Source organism: Actinia tenebrosa, unplaced genomic scaffold, assembly GCF_029948245.1.
Source record: "Actinia tenebrosa isolate PJP-AT-01 unplaced genomic scaffold, QUT_ActTen_1.0 PGA_scaffold3__52_contigs__length_22856419, whole genome shotgun sequence".
Classification (NCBI taxonomy): Eukaryota; Metazoa; Cnidaria; class Anthozoa; order Actiniaria; family Actiniidae; genus Actinia; species Actinia tenebrosa.
This window is the reverse complement of record NW_028292580.1, coordinates 21,469,285-21,484,593: the sequence shown is the minus strand read 5'-3', so window position 1 is coordinate 21,484,593 and position 15,309 is coordinate 21,469,285. Positions and strand designations below refer to the sequence as shown.

At 38.0% G+C, this 15,309-nt stretch overlaps 1 protein-coding gene across 1 annotated transcript; it reads right to left on the bottom strand.

The window, feature by feature from the left end:
- Positions 1 to 1,710: 1,710 nt before the first annotated feature.
- LOC116289632 (uncharacterized) lies at positions 1,711 to 13,905 on the bottom strand. Its single transcript, XM_089035997.1, has 10 exons — positions 11,664 to 13,905; positions 9,649 to 9,738; positions 8,869 to 9,020; positions 8,089 to 8,236; positions 6,155 to 7,208; positions 5,755 to 6,005; positions 5,583 to 5,687; positions 5,215 to 5,233; positions 3,850 to 3,916; positions 1,711 to 3,498 (listed from the first exon to the last, which is right to left on the bottom strand). Exons 2-10 carry the CDS (start codon positions 9,713 to 9,715, stop codon positions 3,199 to 3,201), a joined length of 2,163 nt encoding a protein of 720 aa, XP_088892123.1. The 5' UTR covers positions 9,716 to 9,738; positions 11,664 to 13,905; the 3' UTR covers positions 1,711 to 3,198.
- Between the last annotated feature and the right edge of the window lie 1,404 nt (positions 13,906 to 15,309).

Sequence of the window (15,309 nt, the reverse complement as noted above, 5' to 3'; positions counted from 1 at the left end):
TATGGTATCTGTTGTTGATGTTATGTATATACACTCAATTGAAGATTCGTTGTCGGGTTCAGAAACATAGAACATAGAAGCTGAGACCGAAATGGCACATGGGAAGTATGTCAATTAGATGCATGCTGTGACCAGCGACCCGTGGCATCATCCACTGTTTTTAGTTCGTGAAGAGCTATTGGAGTGGCTAGATTTCGCATTTTTCGGATAACGCTTCTCAGCCAATCGTTTTGGGTAATTCCCGTAACCATGGAAACCATTGTATCGCCAAGTGACCTCACTGGAAGAATCCACAAACGTTGTTTGTAGAGGAAGCCATGTTGGATTTTCGCGATCACTTCATAATCACATGTAATCAGCAGCATATTTTGTGGACCTTGAGATATGAGATTGTCGTATTTATCATCAAGAAGAATCCGAAAACAGCCTGGTTTGTCATATATTGGATCGATTAGACTCGGTCCAGATAATCTCAATCGTAGAAACATTTCGTAACCAGAAATCCGAAAAGAAAGGATTCTAGCCAATTTTTTAATAGATTTTGTCATATATATATATATAGTGTATTTCTTTCTAACCCAAAGCAAAAATTTATTCGAAAATGAGGTTTAGGCCTTCATTTGCTTATTTCCTATATATTTTCTATAAAAAAAAGCCTGACAAAGCAAGATTCTAATACAAATGCAACAAAACATCTTTGTACAATTGAAAATACTGCTTCAAACAGGCATTTTATCATACTACATCAGTTTTTAACTGTTTAAAAAAGGTTTTGAGTGTTAACCCAAAACGAAAATTGGGATCAAAACTCATACGAAAGTCTAGTTTTTGGTCCTTTTTGCACCAAAGCATAACTCCGACCATCACCTTACTCGGGTCACAATACCCTCAATGAAATGAGTCACCAACTGTCATTTGTTATCTCTTAAAATTCATTGATACTCAAAAAGCTTCACGAGCTTAGCATGGGTTTACCTTTGATTAATACGTGTTTGGTATTCTAAACCGACTGCATGGATGGCGCAAATGAATAAATTATAATATAATTATGTCATTTCCCATGTGCCATTTCGGTCTCAGCTTCTATGTTCTATGCTTCTGAACCCGACAACGATTCGTCAATTGAGTGTATACTCTGACAAGGGAGGAAACTTCAGTCGCAATATTTGAACAAACAACTCACTTTAAACCACGATTTTATCGTCTTTTAAACCTCGAACTCCACAAAAAAACTTGATCAAACTGATCCCTACGATGGGGGATTCATTTATTTAAAACTCTTTTGGTTCTTCCTACATGATTTCTATGACCGAAATTTTCGTGCAGAAAATTTTTCGCTTGCAGAATATTTTCTACCATGTTATGTCAAGGTTCTTACCTGCGTAGGACTCGGGCGAGAACGAATTTCGACCCACAGGACTAGTTTTGTTCTTGAAAATTCCTTCCACAAAGTCCTCTATGGTCGACATTTTTTTGCTTTTTTGGTTGTTTTTACTTCGAAAAATGAAAGCTAACTATAATTCAACACGATATCAGGTTTAGCGAAAATTACGATGGATTTTCTTTCATTTAACTTGAAATTTTGGAGATTTCCAGACTTTTTCAGGACAAAACTGTATCATCATGAAAGCTGGTAAGCAGAAATCGATGCTAATTTTTTATTCTTTTCGTTTTAGAAGTCCTTAATGTAAGTGAAAATATTCTAATGAATGAATTCATATCAGTTTATTCAGAAAAATAAATTTAATATTAACAAAATAATTTCAAGATTCAAAAATCCTAAAATGTAAACATTACGTGCAGTTATAATAAAAATTGAATAAATAGAGGATATTACGTGTATTTTTGAATAGCAAGAGATGCTATTTATAGAATCATTGATGCTATTTTAAACTCGTTACCATGCCCGCGCGATAATCATGCTTCCCTTTAATGCCTCGTTTTTGAACACGAAAAGCGCAATATTTCGCTACGTCCACGACAAAAACACAGGCTTTGTTTACTGCAAGACTGGAAGCCGTCTACCCTCAAGAAATCAACCAATCAGGTTCTTTGCTCAAAATATCTCAAGCTAAAAATAGCATCAAACTGTGCACATGATGGTTACAAGGTTATATAGGTAGGATTCCTTCTCTTAGTTCATATTCTCTTTTGTGAATAGCAATTAATCGCAATGGTGTTATCTTCACACGTGCAAAATAGCATGTTATTTTCACGTGTGAAGATATCAATTTTTCGAAATAGAGAAAAATAGATATTTCATTGGTAATTATATAATAAAGTCAATTGTGCGGACAAACCCTGTACAAGTGATAAAAATGAAATAAAAAAATAAAAAAGTAATATGATATTAAAACCTGCACACACTCTTAGATGACAAGTCAACTAAATCAATCCACATGCTTGCCCAGATTTTGAAACTGTTAGGCTTCAAAACTTGGTATCCTGGATTGCCTTTGCTTCCATTACCTCTCTTCCTAGCTCTCCATATTCTAAGTCGTATTAATCAGTAGTTTAATATATGTATATAACGATATATTAGACGTATCAGGCCCCGTCGACACATATTCAGATATTTTTGAGAAAGGATTTGAGAACGATTTCAAACGGATTTCAAACGAAAAATTCTCTCCCACACGTAACGTTTTCGAATCGTTTTCGCGCGTCTACACGTATACGTTTTCAAACAGTTGCGTTTTCAAGGCTACAATCCACAAAGACATTTTTCTGTAATATTCGGAATATACGTGTGGACGGGACCTGGCATTTGCTCCGTGGAAATATTTAGGAATATGAATGAGGATTGATAACAAACTAAGTTAACTGAGTTTACGCAGATCAGATGAAAACCAATTTGAATACGTCTAGAAATTTAAAAAAAGTTGGTTTGGGACGTCAAGTTAAAGAAAATTAAAGAACATGACACACCGTTCTATAGACGTTTTGCACCATCACGTGCCCATGCCCATAATAAAGGTTGAGCTGCCTGTGGTCAGATGGCAGAACAATAAAATCCCTTTGTTCTTGGAAAATGAATTATTTCTGCTATCTAACATGGCTACCGTCACGTGATGGTGCAAAACCCCAATCACATTTGCAGTGCAACTGGACATTTTGCACGCACGCGCAAGCAACGTAAGAATGTCTTGTGTGTCAAACATCGTGTGTGTGTAGTGTGGTTAATTTTTAAGCATGGTTCTATGGCATTACCACAACGTGTTCTAGTGGTTTACGACCACCATTTGATGCGTTTCCAGCTCGTGGATTATAAAGTGCTTGGAAGTTTTTGTCATTATGATAAGAGGGCGGGCTTGCGTTCGGTATCAACTTCGGCTCTCTGCGAGGACTGCTTGACATTAGGGGTCCATTCTCCTTAAGCCCTTTTGCCTTCTGTATCCTCTCGTGGTTATGTGGTATCTTTTCGTATTGGTAAGATGATCCTGGTCTTGGGTTGGATGCTCTATTGAAAGCCTTTCCATTTGAATGCAGATACTGAAGCTAAAGAACAATGAATATGTAGTGGATAAGTAAGAAAGGATAAGTGGGAAAATGATGGATGGATGGATGGATGGATGGATGGATGGATGGATGGATGGATGGATGGATGGATGGAAAGAAAGAAAGAAATAGAGAAACAATGAAAGAAAGAAGGAAAGAAAGAAAGAAAGAAATAGAGAAACAATGAAAGAAAGAAAGAAAGAAAGAAAAATGAAGGAAAAAAGGAAAAAATAAAAACATTTTAAAGTATTTAACCAACCCCTCCCAGCCCGTTGTCATAGCAACCGCCGGCATTCGTTTCCTAATACGGAGATAAATTGCAGGACAGCCTACCACTGATTTCATTGTTACCTCATGATGACCGGCTCGTGATGGCGAAGGTGAATCATAGCCAAGGTTATCAGCTGACGTAATTCTCCTATGACATCATCATGCAACAAGAACAAATCATAATCTACTATAACAGTTTTGTACTATTAAACCAGAAAAATATGATACAAACAATCAGTTCCAATCAATCTACCCCCTTCACCATCACCACTATACTTATGCACTACACATCACCATCACCACTATACTTATGCACTACACATCACCTTCACCACTGTACTTATGCACTACATGTACACATCACCATCACCACTATACTTATGCACTACACATCACCTTCACCACTGTACTTATGCACTACATGTACACATCACCTTCACCACTATACTTATGCACTACACATCACCTTCACCACTATACTTATGCACTACACATCACCTTCACCACTCTACTTATGCACTACATGTACACATCACCTTCACCACTATACTTATGCACTACACATCACCTTCACCACTATACTTATGCACTTATACACATCACCTTCACCACTATACTTATGCACTACCCATCACCTTCACCACTATACTTATGCACTACCCATCACCTTCACCACTATACTTATGCACTACACATCACCTTCACCACTATACTTATGCACTACACATCACCTTCACCATTATACTTATGCACTACACATCACCTTCACCATTATACTTATGCACTACACATCACCTTCACCACTATACTTATGCACTACACATCACCTTCACCACTATACTTATGCACTTATACACATCACCTTCACCACTATACTTATGCACTACACATCACCTTCACCACTATACTTATGCACTACACATCACCTTCACCACTATACTTATGCACTACACATCACCATCACCATTATACTTATGCACTACCCATCACCATCACCACTATACTTATGCACTACACATCACCTTCACCACTATACTTATGCACTACCCATCACCTTCACCACTATACTTATGCACTACACATCACCTTCACCATTATACTTATGCACTACACATCACATTCACCACTATACTTATGCACTACACATCACCTTCACCATTATACTTATGCACTACACATCACCTTCACCACTATACTTATGCACTACCATCACCTTCACACTTCACCACTATACTTATGCACTACCCATCACCTTCACCACTATACTTATGCACTACCCATCACCTTCACCACTATACTTATGCACTACACATCACCTTCACCACTATACTTATGCACTTATACACATCACCTTCACCACTATACTTTTGCACTGGCATTAACGATAATGAGATAACAAAAACTTAACTCGTACTAAACATAGGAATACTTCTGGCTATAGATTACCTGGTTTCGTCGTTTTTTCCTGAAATTCAAATTTATTAGGCAGTTAGTTATTTGATCTATTCATGCTTATATCAATCAACCAGTCTCTCAGTCCGTCAGTCCGCCAGTCAGTCAGTCAGTCAGTCACGCAGTCCGTCGGTCAGGAAGAGAAAAACGTTTGCGCATGTGCGTACGGAAAGAAATGTTCATTTACTTCGACTTTACAGAAAAAATTGTTTTAATTTTTTAATCCATGTGCAAGAGAAGTTTGAAAGTCGACTGTCGCATATTTTTACGACTGCAACGAGACATCTTTGACTTCTTGCATGCGCAGACGTTCGATTTCTGTCGTGTTCATTCGTAGTTAGTATTAACGATAAGATACCAACCTTTCTTTTTCCTTGTACAGTAAACGCAAGCAAGAACGATGACAATGATGATAAGTAATATCACACCACATGCACCAGGAAAAATGATGGTGAGCAAAAAATTACCTGAAATTTAAAACCTAGTAAGTACATTTAAAGCGTAATATTTAATTAATGCACAGGCTGATCTTACCGATAGATCCACTCGCTGCAGCTGATTCTTTCTTGACTCCTGTAGAAGTCTTGGTGGTTACCGTTTTTGTGGTTTGTGTTGTTATTGTTGGTGGTGCTGCAGTAGCAGTTTGTGATGTCGGTGGTGCTGTCGTTGGTGCTGTCGGTGGTGGTGTCGGTGGTGGTGTCGGTGGTGGTATCGGTGGTGATGTCGGTGGTGCTGTCGGTGGTGCTGTCGGTGGTGCTGTCGTGTCGGTGGTGCTGTCGGTGGTGCTGTCGGTGGTATTGTCGTGGGTGTTGTCGGTGGTGGTGTCGGTGGTGGTGTCGTTGGTGGTGTCGGGGGTGGTGTCGGGGGTGTTGTCGGGGGTGTTGTCGGTGGTGGTGTTGGTGGTTGTGTTGTTGTTGCTGCTGTTGTCGGTGGCGTTATCGGTAGTGTTATTGGTAGTGTTATTGGTGGTGTTATTGGTAGTGTTATCGGTGGTGTTATTGGTGGTGTTATTGGTAGTGTTGTCGGTGGTGTTGTCGGTGGTGTTGTCGGTGGTGTTGTTGGTGGTGTTGTCGGTGGTGTTGTCGGTGGTGTTATCGGTAGTGTTATTGGTAGTGTTGTCGGTGGTGTTATCGGTAGTGTTATTGGTAGTGTTGTCGGTGATGTTATCGGTAGTGTTATTGGTAGTGTTGTCGGTGGTGTTATCGGTGGTGTTATTGGTAGTGTTATTGGTAGTGTTGTCGGTGGTGTTATCGGTGGTGTTATTGGTAGTGTTGTCGGTGGTGTTATCGGTAGTGTTATTGGTAGTGTTATTGGTAGTGTTGTCGGTGGTGTTATCGGTGGTGTTATTGGTAGTGTTGTCGGTGGTGTTATCGGTGGTGTTATTGGTAGTGTTATTGGTAGTGTTGTCGGTGGTGTTATCGGTGGTGTTATTGGTAGTGTTGTCGGTGGTGTTATCGGTAGTGTTATTGGTAGTGTTGTCGGTGGTGTTATCGGTGGTGTTATCGGTGGTGTTATTGGTAGTGTTGTCGGTGGTGTTATCGGTAGTGTTATTGGTAGTGTTGTCGGTGGTGTTATCGGTGGTGTTATCGGTGGTGTTATCGGTGGTGTTATTGGTAGTGTTGTCGGTGGTGTTATCGGTAGTGTTATTGGTAGTGTTGTCGGTGGTGTTATCGGTGGTGTTATTGGTGGTGTTATTGGTAGTGTTGTCGGTGGTGTTATCGGTGGTGTTATTGGTAGTGTTGTCGGTGGTGTTATTGGTAGTGTTATTGGTAGTGTTGTCGGTGGTGTTATCGGTGGTGTTATTGGTAGTGTTATTGGTAGTGTTGTCGGTGGTGTTATTGGTGGTGTTATTGGTAGTGTTATTGGTAGTGTTGTCGGTGGTGTTATCGGTGGTGTTATTGGTGGTGTTATTGGTAGTGTTATCGGTGGTGGTGTTGGTGGTGTTGTCGTTGTCATTGGTGGTGTAGTTGTGGTTGTGCTGGAGAGACCTAAATAAAAAAAAAGTAGTTGAAATGATTCTCTTTAATATTCGTATGATACCGCTGTGTTCCTTAAGTACAGGCTTATTTACTCAGGGTTAGCCTCTAATCAGTGTCTAAATATTCACAAATACCAACGGAAAAGTAAAGAATGCACAACTTCAACAAATAATACAAACAATTGGGATCTTCACTGGAACACTTAAAATAGTATAAAAATTACCGAGGCTAACTTTACCCTGAGCGAGAAACGCGAGTTGCTGCATATCGTAAAACAAAAATAGGGCCATAAAATGTCTTTTCTCTCTCTCTCTCTCTCTCTCTCTCTCTCTCTCTCTCTCTCTTGCTTGAAACGAAGCGTCCAATAAGCTAGAAAGTAGTACATGTTTTTCTGGTCATAGTCGCCACGTTTATTGACAAGGCTATTTCATTGTTAGTAATGTAGTGCGCGCATGCGTTCGATCCTCGGACTCGCGGTATATGAGTAGAATTCGTCATTGTTTCTACGGGTTCTCCGGTTTTTCTCCCCTCGCAAAAATCAACCTTAATTCGATTTGAGCTGTGCTCCGTGCTGAGACATGTGTCGTATGTCGGCTGCCAGCGACTCAACAACTTTCAGCTGCGTCCGCAATAAACCTTTTCGATTTGGGCGTAATATTTTCCCATCTCAGACATCGTTTCATTCTTTTGAAAATACGATTCTCTGTTTGAGTCGTACCCATATTCATGTGTCTTCTCATGAACAAACGTTTAACAAAGAAATGATACTCTAGGGAATGACAGGTGGGCTGAAATGAGAAAAAACTTCCGCCCAAGTCTAAAAGGTCTATTTTCAGCTATTCAGCTGCAAGAAAGGATCGCTACCCCATTTAAAATATATATAGCATACCTGTTATAATAATGTTTATGATTTTTGATATAACAGTGTTTCCATTTGAGTCCGCTATTCCATTGGTTGCGCGACACTCATAAGGTCCGCCAGACCCTTGGACAGCGGTAAAAGTGTATTTAGCCCCTCCAAGACCAGGTGAGATTGGCTGGTAAAATAAGAAAGAACAAGATATGCTGAATGATCTTCAAATTAACAAGTTTTCCTCTCTGTTCGAGGGATTTCCTTCTGTTTTCTGTTTTCTGTTTTCCGCTCTTCACAAAACCGAACAAGCTATATTCAAATTCGATCTGTGCATCTCCTAACGTAGACGAATCAGCCCAGACTGCATGGTTGTTTCAGGGTTCAATCTGTGAGTTAGCCATACCCTGACTTAGATAAGCCCAGACTGGTTGTTTCAGGGTACAATCTGAGAGTTAGCCATGCCCTGACTTAGATAAGCCCAGACTGGTTGTTTCAGGTTACAATCTGTGCCTTAGCCGTGCCCTGGCTTAAATCAGCCCAGAGGTTGTTTCAGGGTTAATTGGATCTGTGCCTTAGCCATGCCCTAACTTAGATCTACTCAGAGGTTGTTTCAGGGTACAATCTGGGAGTTAGCCTTGCCCTGACTTAAATCAGCCCAGAGGTTGTTTCAGGGTTCGATCTATGCCTTAACCGTGCCCTCACTTTTCAGCGTGCGATAAAAACGAAAAATGACTTTACGTTCGAGTGTTGCAATGGATGAAACCCTTTTTTGCTTTTGAACATGTTTTATCAATAGGGGCTGTAAATTAAGGATACCGGAAAAGTAGTTGGTTCTTGCCCTTCTATAAATACTCCATTTCTGTACAGTTTGACTACTGGTCTTGGATCTCCCTCAGCGACGCAGTCGATTGTAACACTGCTTCCTAATGCTGCTTCTTTTTGTGGATCAAGCCTTATTTCTGGTGCTTCTAAAGCAAAACAAAAACACGCACAATTTAAACTTACTATTTTTACCTTAGATTATTCATCAAGCATTATTTCTGGTGCTTCTATAATAAAGGAATACAATGGAAGTTCTTTGTTGCCCTTTGCAAATTATAAAACTCTCTAAAGCTCGATAGCTGTAATGGGAAGAGCGAATGGTATATTTCGTAGTATCAAATAAAAAAGCTTTTCCCTACTTCATCAATATTAAGTAATTCGTCGTTTAGGAAACGTCGAAAGTATGAAAGCATGCAAAAGGTGAAGAGAGCATACCGTCTCTTACCTTAATTATCATCAAGGAAGCCATTAAAATTGTGGCATGGCGAGCGTATCGTTTATTTGAAGATCAATGGCGGATCCAGGGGGAGGGGGGGGGGGGGAGCAAAGGAAGGCTGAAGCCCCTCCCCCCCCCACCCTTCAGCAGAAAAAAACGATGCTTTTTTATATTGTTTTCCGTTGTGTTGACGGAAGAAACTCAATTAGCCCCCCCCCCCCCCCCCCCCTGCCTAAAATTTTGGTGGATCCACCCTTGAAGATACAGCTGTAAATCAACACTTTAAGTTTCCCACGATTATGAAAAAGTTTAACGCTTTATAAATAACGACTTCTTACTTAATGAATGGACTAAAACCACTGCACTCAGCACGAAGACCAGCCGAGCGTATTCCGATGGCAACATCTTCACCGCAAGAATATTTGATCCTGTGTGAACACACAAAAGTAAAATGTATTAAAAACATCCGTATCAGTATAGTAAACAAGCCTGGAATATTCAGTGTATCCCGTTTGATACCGAATCTAGCTGCCAGTTACTGGTCATAGTTTTTTTTAAAATATCGATGTGAAGACATACTCAAATAGCTTGATTCGGATTAATCCACCAACAATATCAAGAATTGATAGCAATTAATCATAAATTATTTCAACCATGTCTTGGCATTTAGTCACAGAGTATTGGAAATTCAACAAAAATATGATAAAAAATACTAAAATAAAAATATATGAAAATATCCAATAACTTGAAGAAGAACAAGAGCAAGAAGAATTAGAACTCTTAGTACAGTGCACATAGAGATAACTCTGTCTAAATTTTACCCTCTTAAAATGACCATGAAATAAAGAACAAGAAAACCAAGAATAACAACAAGATTACAGAAGACTTAAAAGGAGAAGGAGGAAGAACAAGAAGACAAAGACGAAGACGAAGACGAAGACGAAGACGAAGACGAAGACGAAGACGAAGACGAAGACGAAGACGAAGACGAAGACGAAGACGAAGACGAAGACGAAGACGAAGACGAAGACGAAGACGAAGACGAAGACGAAGACGAAGACGAAGACGAAGACGAAGACGAAGACGAAGACGAAGACGAAGACGAAGACGAAGACGAAGACGAAGACGAAGACGAAGACGAAGACGAAGACGAAGACGAAGACGAAGACGAAGAAGAAGAAGAAGAAGAAGAAGAAGAAGAAGAAGAAGAAAAGAGGCGAGACTACCACCTCGTCTCATTTTAGTATTTCGTATAGAAACAAAATATTTTTATGAAACCTCATACCACAGTTTAGTAAAACCGATTGCGACGACTAGATTTATGTGGCTATGAAGCCGTTGAACTAAGCAGTCGAGTTTACAAAACTTTTGAAATGGCCTTCTTTTTATCACTTCAAGGAAAGAACCTTCACAAGTCTAGAGAAAAAAACAGGAACCAAAAACAAAGGCTCGAGTGAGTTTTTGATTACATCGTAATAAAACATCGAGAAATACGTGCAGGTAATGAAAGAAAAAAGTTTTATGATAAAGATTCCGATATCCAAGGAGAAAAGTGAAATTTAAATTACTTTTGAAATTTTGTCATCAAGATTTATTTTTTTCTTTCCATCCAGTAATATAAACGTTGTTTTCAAAATATTCCCAAATTCTTTTGTGTTTTGTTCTCTTGCTCGAGTGAAATTCTGGTATATTCAGCCATTAAAAAACGTTGATGTCATACAGAACTATATACCTAGTGTTTGGCAAGCACGTAGGTAATCCCTTTGGTTCCTATAATAAACATATATATAATAGAAACATATGATAGAAAAATAGAGGATTTTGGACAGTTTAGTGCCGTTAAGCTTCGTACTTTTTATGGGTTTGTTTTGTGCAATTTATTTGGTTTAGATTTAGTTAATGTGCAATTCCGCCAAAGCAGAGAGGCGTGAAATTCTTTGCGTTTAAGACTGAACAGCATTTTTAGTTGTTATCGAGTTGAATCTTATACTATGTCATTTGAAAACAGCAAAAATATCAGCTAAGGCCAAGCAATTTAGTTTGATTAATCTTCATAGTTTGATTAATTTTGATAGATGAGGCGGTAAGCCTTAAGTTAAGCTTACTTTTTCGGATGGTTCAAAGGCTTCGTTTTTCTCATGATTTTTTTTTTTTTTTCTTTGTTGTTGTTGTTGTTGTTTTTTTTTTTTGTTCGTTCCCTTTGAGATATTCTTGATAATGATTATATATATATTTCATTTTTAACAATAAACGTATCAAACTTTTTATGTATTACAAGAGATTTTAGTCGTATATTCAATCAATAATCGTTATTCTAGAATTATGTATATATGTACGAAAAAGATATTCCTACCTTTCTGAATTAGTTCGAACAGTCGTATGCTTTCCCCCAAATTACAACTGAAATTTTTCTTTTAGTTAGACGTTCTTGTTTTCCTTATTCGTCGGTTCGCACCCTCTTCAGTTTTAACGACGGCAATTTAGAACTAATTCGAAGTTAATTCGTGCGATTCTTGCAATAATTGTTCTATTCCGTTCTGGATCATATGTGCAATCCCTTTTCGGTCCAATATATCTAAGCCCCACGTACATCTATAATCCCAAATAACGTCATACCTTTTTGTAATATATACACTAGTATGAGTGGCCGTGTTGTATCCGATATACGAACTCGAGGCGTAGCCGAGAGTTTGTATATCGGATACAACACGGACACGAATACTGTAGATTACTTATCAAACGTCTAGGTTAGTTCCTTTGTGTTTCGCTAAAATTTTCAAGATAAAAGTGAATCTGTATAAAAATACATAGCTCTTATTAACCGAGTGCGAGGTCCGTACCTTAAGTTATGGACCGAGTTTTTTCCACTGCCTTATGGCCCAAGCGCGTAGCGCGCGGGCCATAAAAAAGTGGAAAAAACGAGGATCCATAACTTATGGTACGGACCGAGCAAACGAGGTTAATAAGATATTTATTATATTGCAAGGCATTGAGATTAAAAAGAGGCGAAGCAACAAAAAGCAAAGTTAACAGCGCATGTCAAACGAGAACTGCATTGGAAGGGCTTTCTGTACGTGCTACAAGTCACGTATGTTTGAGTCGCTCAAAAAGAGAAGTTTTAGTTTACTTTGAAAGAATTTAGCAATAGCTTAAAGTTTTATGAAATACTAGTTAACAAAAGTGTGGCTTTCTTTTGCAAAACATGTAAATGCAAAGCAAAAAAAGGCATCAAAAGAAGACCTCAAGAACTCAACATGAGATTGAGAAGAAAACTGTCGTACTTCAAACTTCAAGCTATTTACAACCAAGATGAAAAATACTACAGCCTTCCGCTTGTTTTCCCGCTTTTATTGAGGAAAAAACTCAAAAAAACTGTCTCCAGAAATGAATGAGAAGCTTTGATAAATTACGGCTCGCTGAACATGGATAGTTTTCGTCAATTTTCAACGTTTTGACTGTTTGAAGCAGGCCGCCATATGCACAATGGCTGAAGTCATGAAGACGGCACACTTTCGACTCAATTAAAAAAGGTACTGCCAACTCTCCTGTCTAAAAATGCATTCAAATTCAAGTGGGGGTGAAATATTACTGAAATATGGAAATACTTCAAGATGGATGAGCCTAGAAAACTGCTTAAAACGTTTACCAAAGAAACTACTGGCTTCTTCACCCGATCGATTCAGATAAGTTCAAACTGGACGATGTTAGCTCACTGAAATAACAAATTTACGCTAATTCTACTTGTAAACCTATCTTTATTTCATTTACTGAATGAATTAGCCGCTGTTCACCACCCTTTAGTTCGTAGTTTGACTTAGTTTTAGCTTTAGCATAGTTAGTTTTTCTAGTTTTTTCTAGTCGTACAAAATCGCTCAACTAGTGCCGTGTAGAGCCTTGATCGAAAGAGTTTCGCTTGTATGAAAGAGTTGTCGCTTGTTTGATAAGTTTTACATTAAATGCCAGTGACTTTCAGTTATCTTTAATTATTTATTGAAGGTTTCCCGACGATTTTCATCCAGAAATATATATTTTTTGATAAAGATTTGAATGTTTTAAAAGATCATAAGTACGTACGCTCGGTGAACCATTTCATTTTTCGGTCCGTACCGTAAGTTATGGACCGCAAATAGACCAATCATAGCGCATGAAATTACCTTGCCATATAATAAAGAACGATATACCTAGTGTTTGGCAAGCACGTAGGTAATCCCTTTGGTTCCTATAATAAACATATATATAATAGAAACATATGATAGAAAAATAGAGGATTTTGGACAGTTTAGTGCCGTTAAGCTTCGTACTTTTTACGGGTTTGTTTTGTGCAATATATTTGGTTTAGATTTAGTTAATGTGAAATTCCACCAAAACAGAAAGGCGTGCAATTCTTTGCGTTTAAGACTGAACAGCATTTTTAGTTGCTATCGAGTTAAATCTTATATTATGTCATTTGAAAACAGCAAAAATATCAGCTAAGGCCAAGCAATTTAGTTTGATTAATCTTCATAGTTTGATTAATTTTGATAGATGAGGCGGTAAGCCTTAAGTTAAGCTTACTTTTTCGGATGGTTCGAAGGCTTCGTTTTTCTCATGATTTTTTTTTTCTTCTTCTTCTTTTCTTTTCTTTTCTTTTCTTTTCTTTTCTTTTCTTTTCTTTTCTTTTTTTTTTTTGTTTTCTTTTTTTGTTCGTTGCCTTTGAGATATTCTTTATAATGATTATATATATTTTTCATTTTTAACAATAAACGTATCAAACTTTTTATGTATTACAAGAGATTTTAGTCTTATATTCAATCAATAATCGTTATTCTAGAATTATGTATATATGTACGAAAAAGATATTCCTACCTTTCTGAAGGAGTTTGAACAGTCGTATGCTTTCCCCCAAATTACAACTGAATTTTTCTTTAAGTTAGACGTTCTTGTTTTCCTTATTCGTCGGTTCGCACCCTCTTCAGTTTTAACGACGGCAATTTAGAACTAATTCGAAGTTAATTCGTGCGATTCTTGCGATAATTGTTCTATTCCGTTCTGGATCATATCCAATCCCTACTCGGTCCAATATATCTAAGCCCCACGTACATGTATGATCCCAAATAACGTCATACCTTTTATCATTTTAAAGACTACTTCAATACTTTCAGACCAAGAAATGTTACCAAGCTTTCGACCTAAGTCATGTCATACTGTACGAAAAGAGGCGGGAGGGAATGTTCATTTTTGTTTTATTTTGATATGGATATATCTTTTACAGTGGTATTAATATACCTCCCTCCTCTATTTAGCCCTATATTAAGCGGACACCCTTTATTAGCGGACATTAGATCGGGTCCCAAAATCTTCAGTCGTTCATAGAGAGGTTGATGATGTCATAAACTGATATCAGTGTAAACAAAAAAAAAGTGGTGTTTGACAGAATACCCATCCCTTTGGCTCCAAACAGGGTCCAATATTTCACTCATGTCGTCAGTTACTAAATACAAATAACTAGGCCAAATCATTAAAAGGGGAAAAAACTGCAATGAGTTATCAAGTCCGACGAAAGAACGAACACCGAAGCCGACCTTAATCCGAAAAATTTCCGAGATGTTAGTGTCGAATACGATACGGAAATTTGTTCATTAACTGCATCTCAGTTCCTCGCCCAAGACATAGCAGAAACTCATTTTTATTTCTGTAGGCAAGACATTTATCTCCCAGATTCTGAAACTCAAAAGGTTTCAAGACTCCTAAATTCACTAAACTCTGAGTCCTATCGGAATGAAAGCATTGGTGAAATGTTTGAATATTTCATCGACAGAAGCCCGCAAACAAAAAAAGAATGGTAAATTAAACGAGTTTCTAATCGGTGTTTAATCAATTGAGCTAGAGAGGAAGTTTGGTTTTGGGGGTAATTTTATGTGATCTGATAATCTATTGAAACTTTACTCTAAACGTGTATCTTATTTGATTTATTTATATTTTCTATTAATTCATTTTGCTTGCGTAAAAATATAACCAGG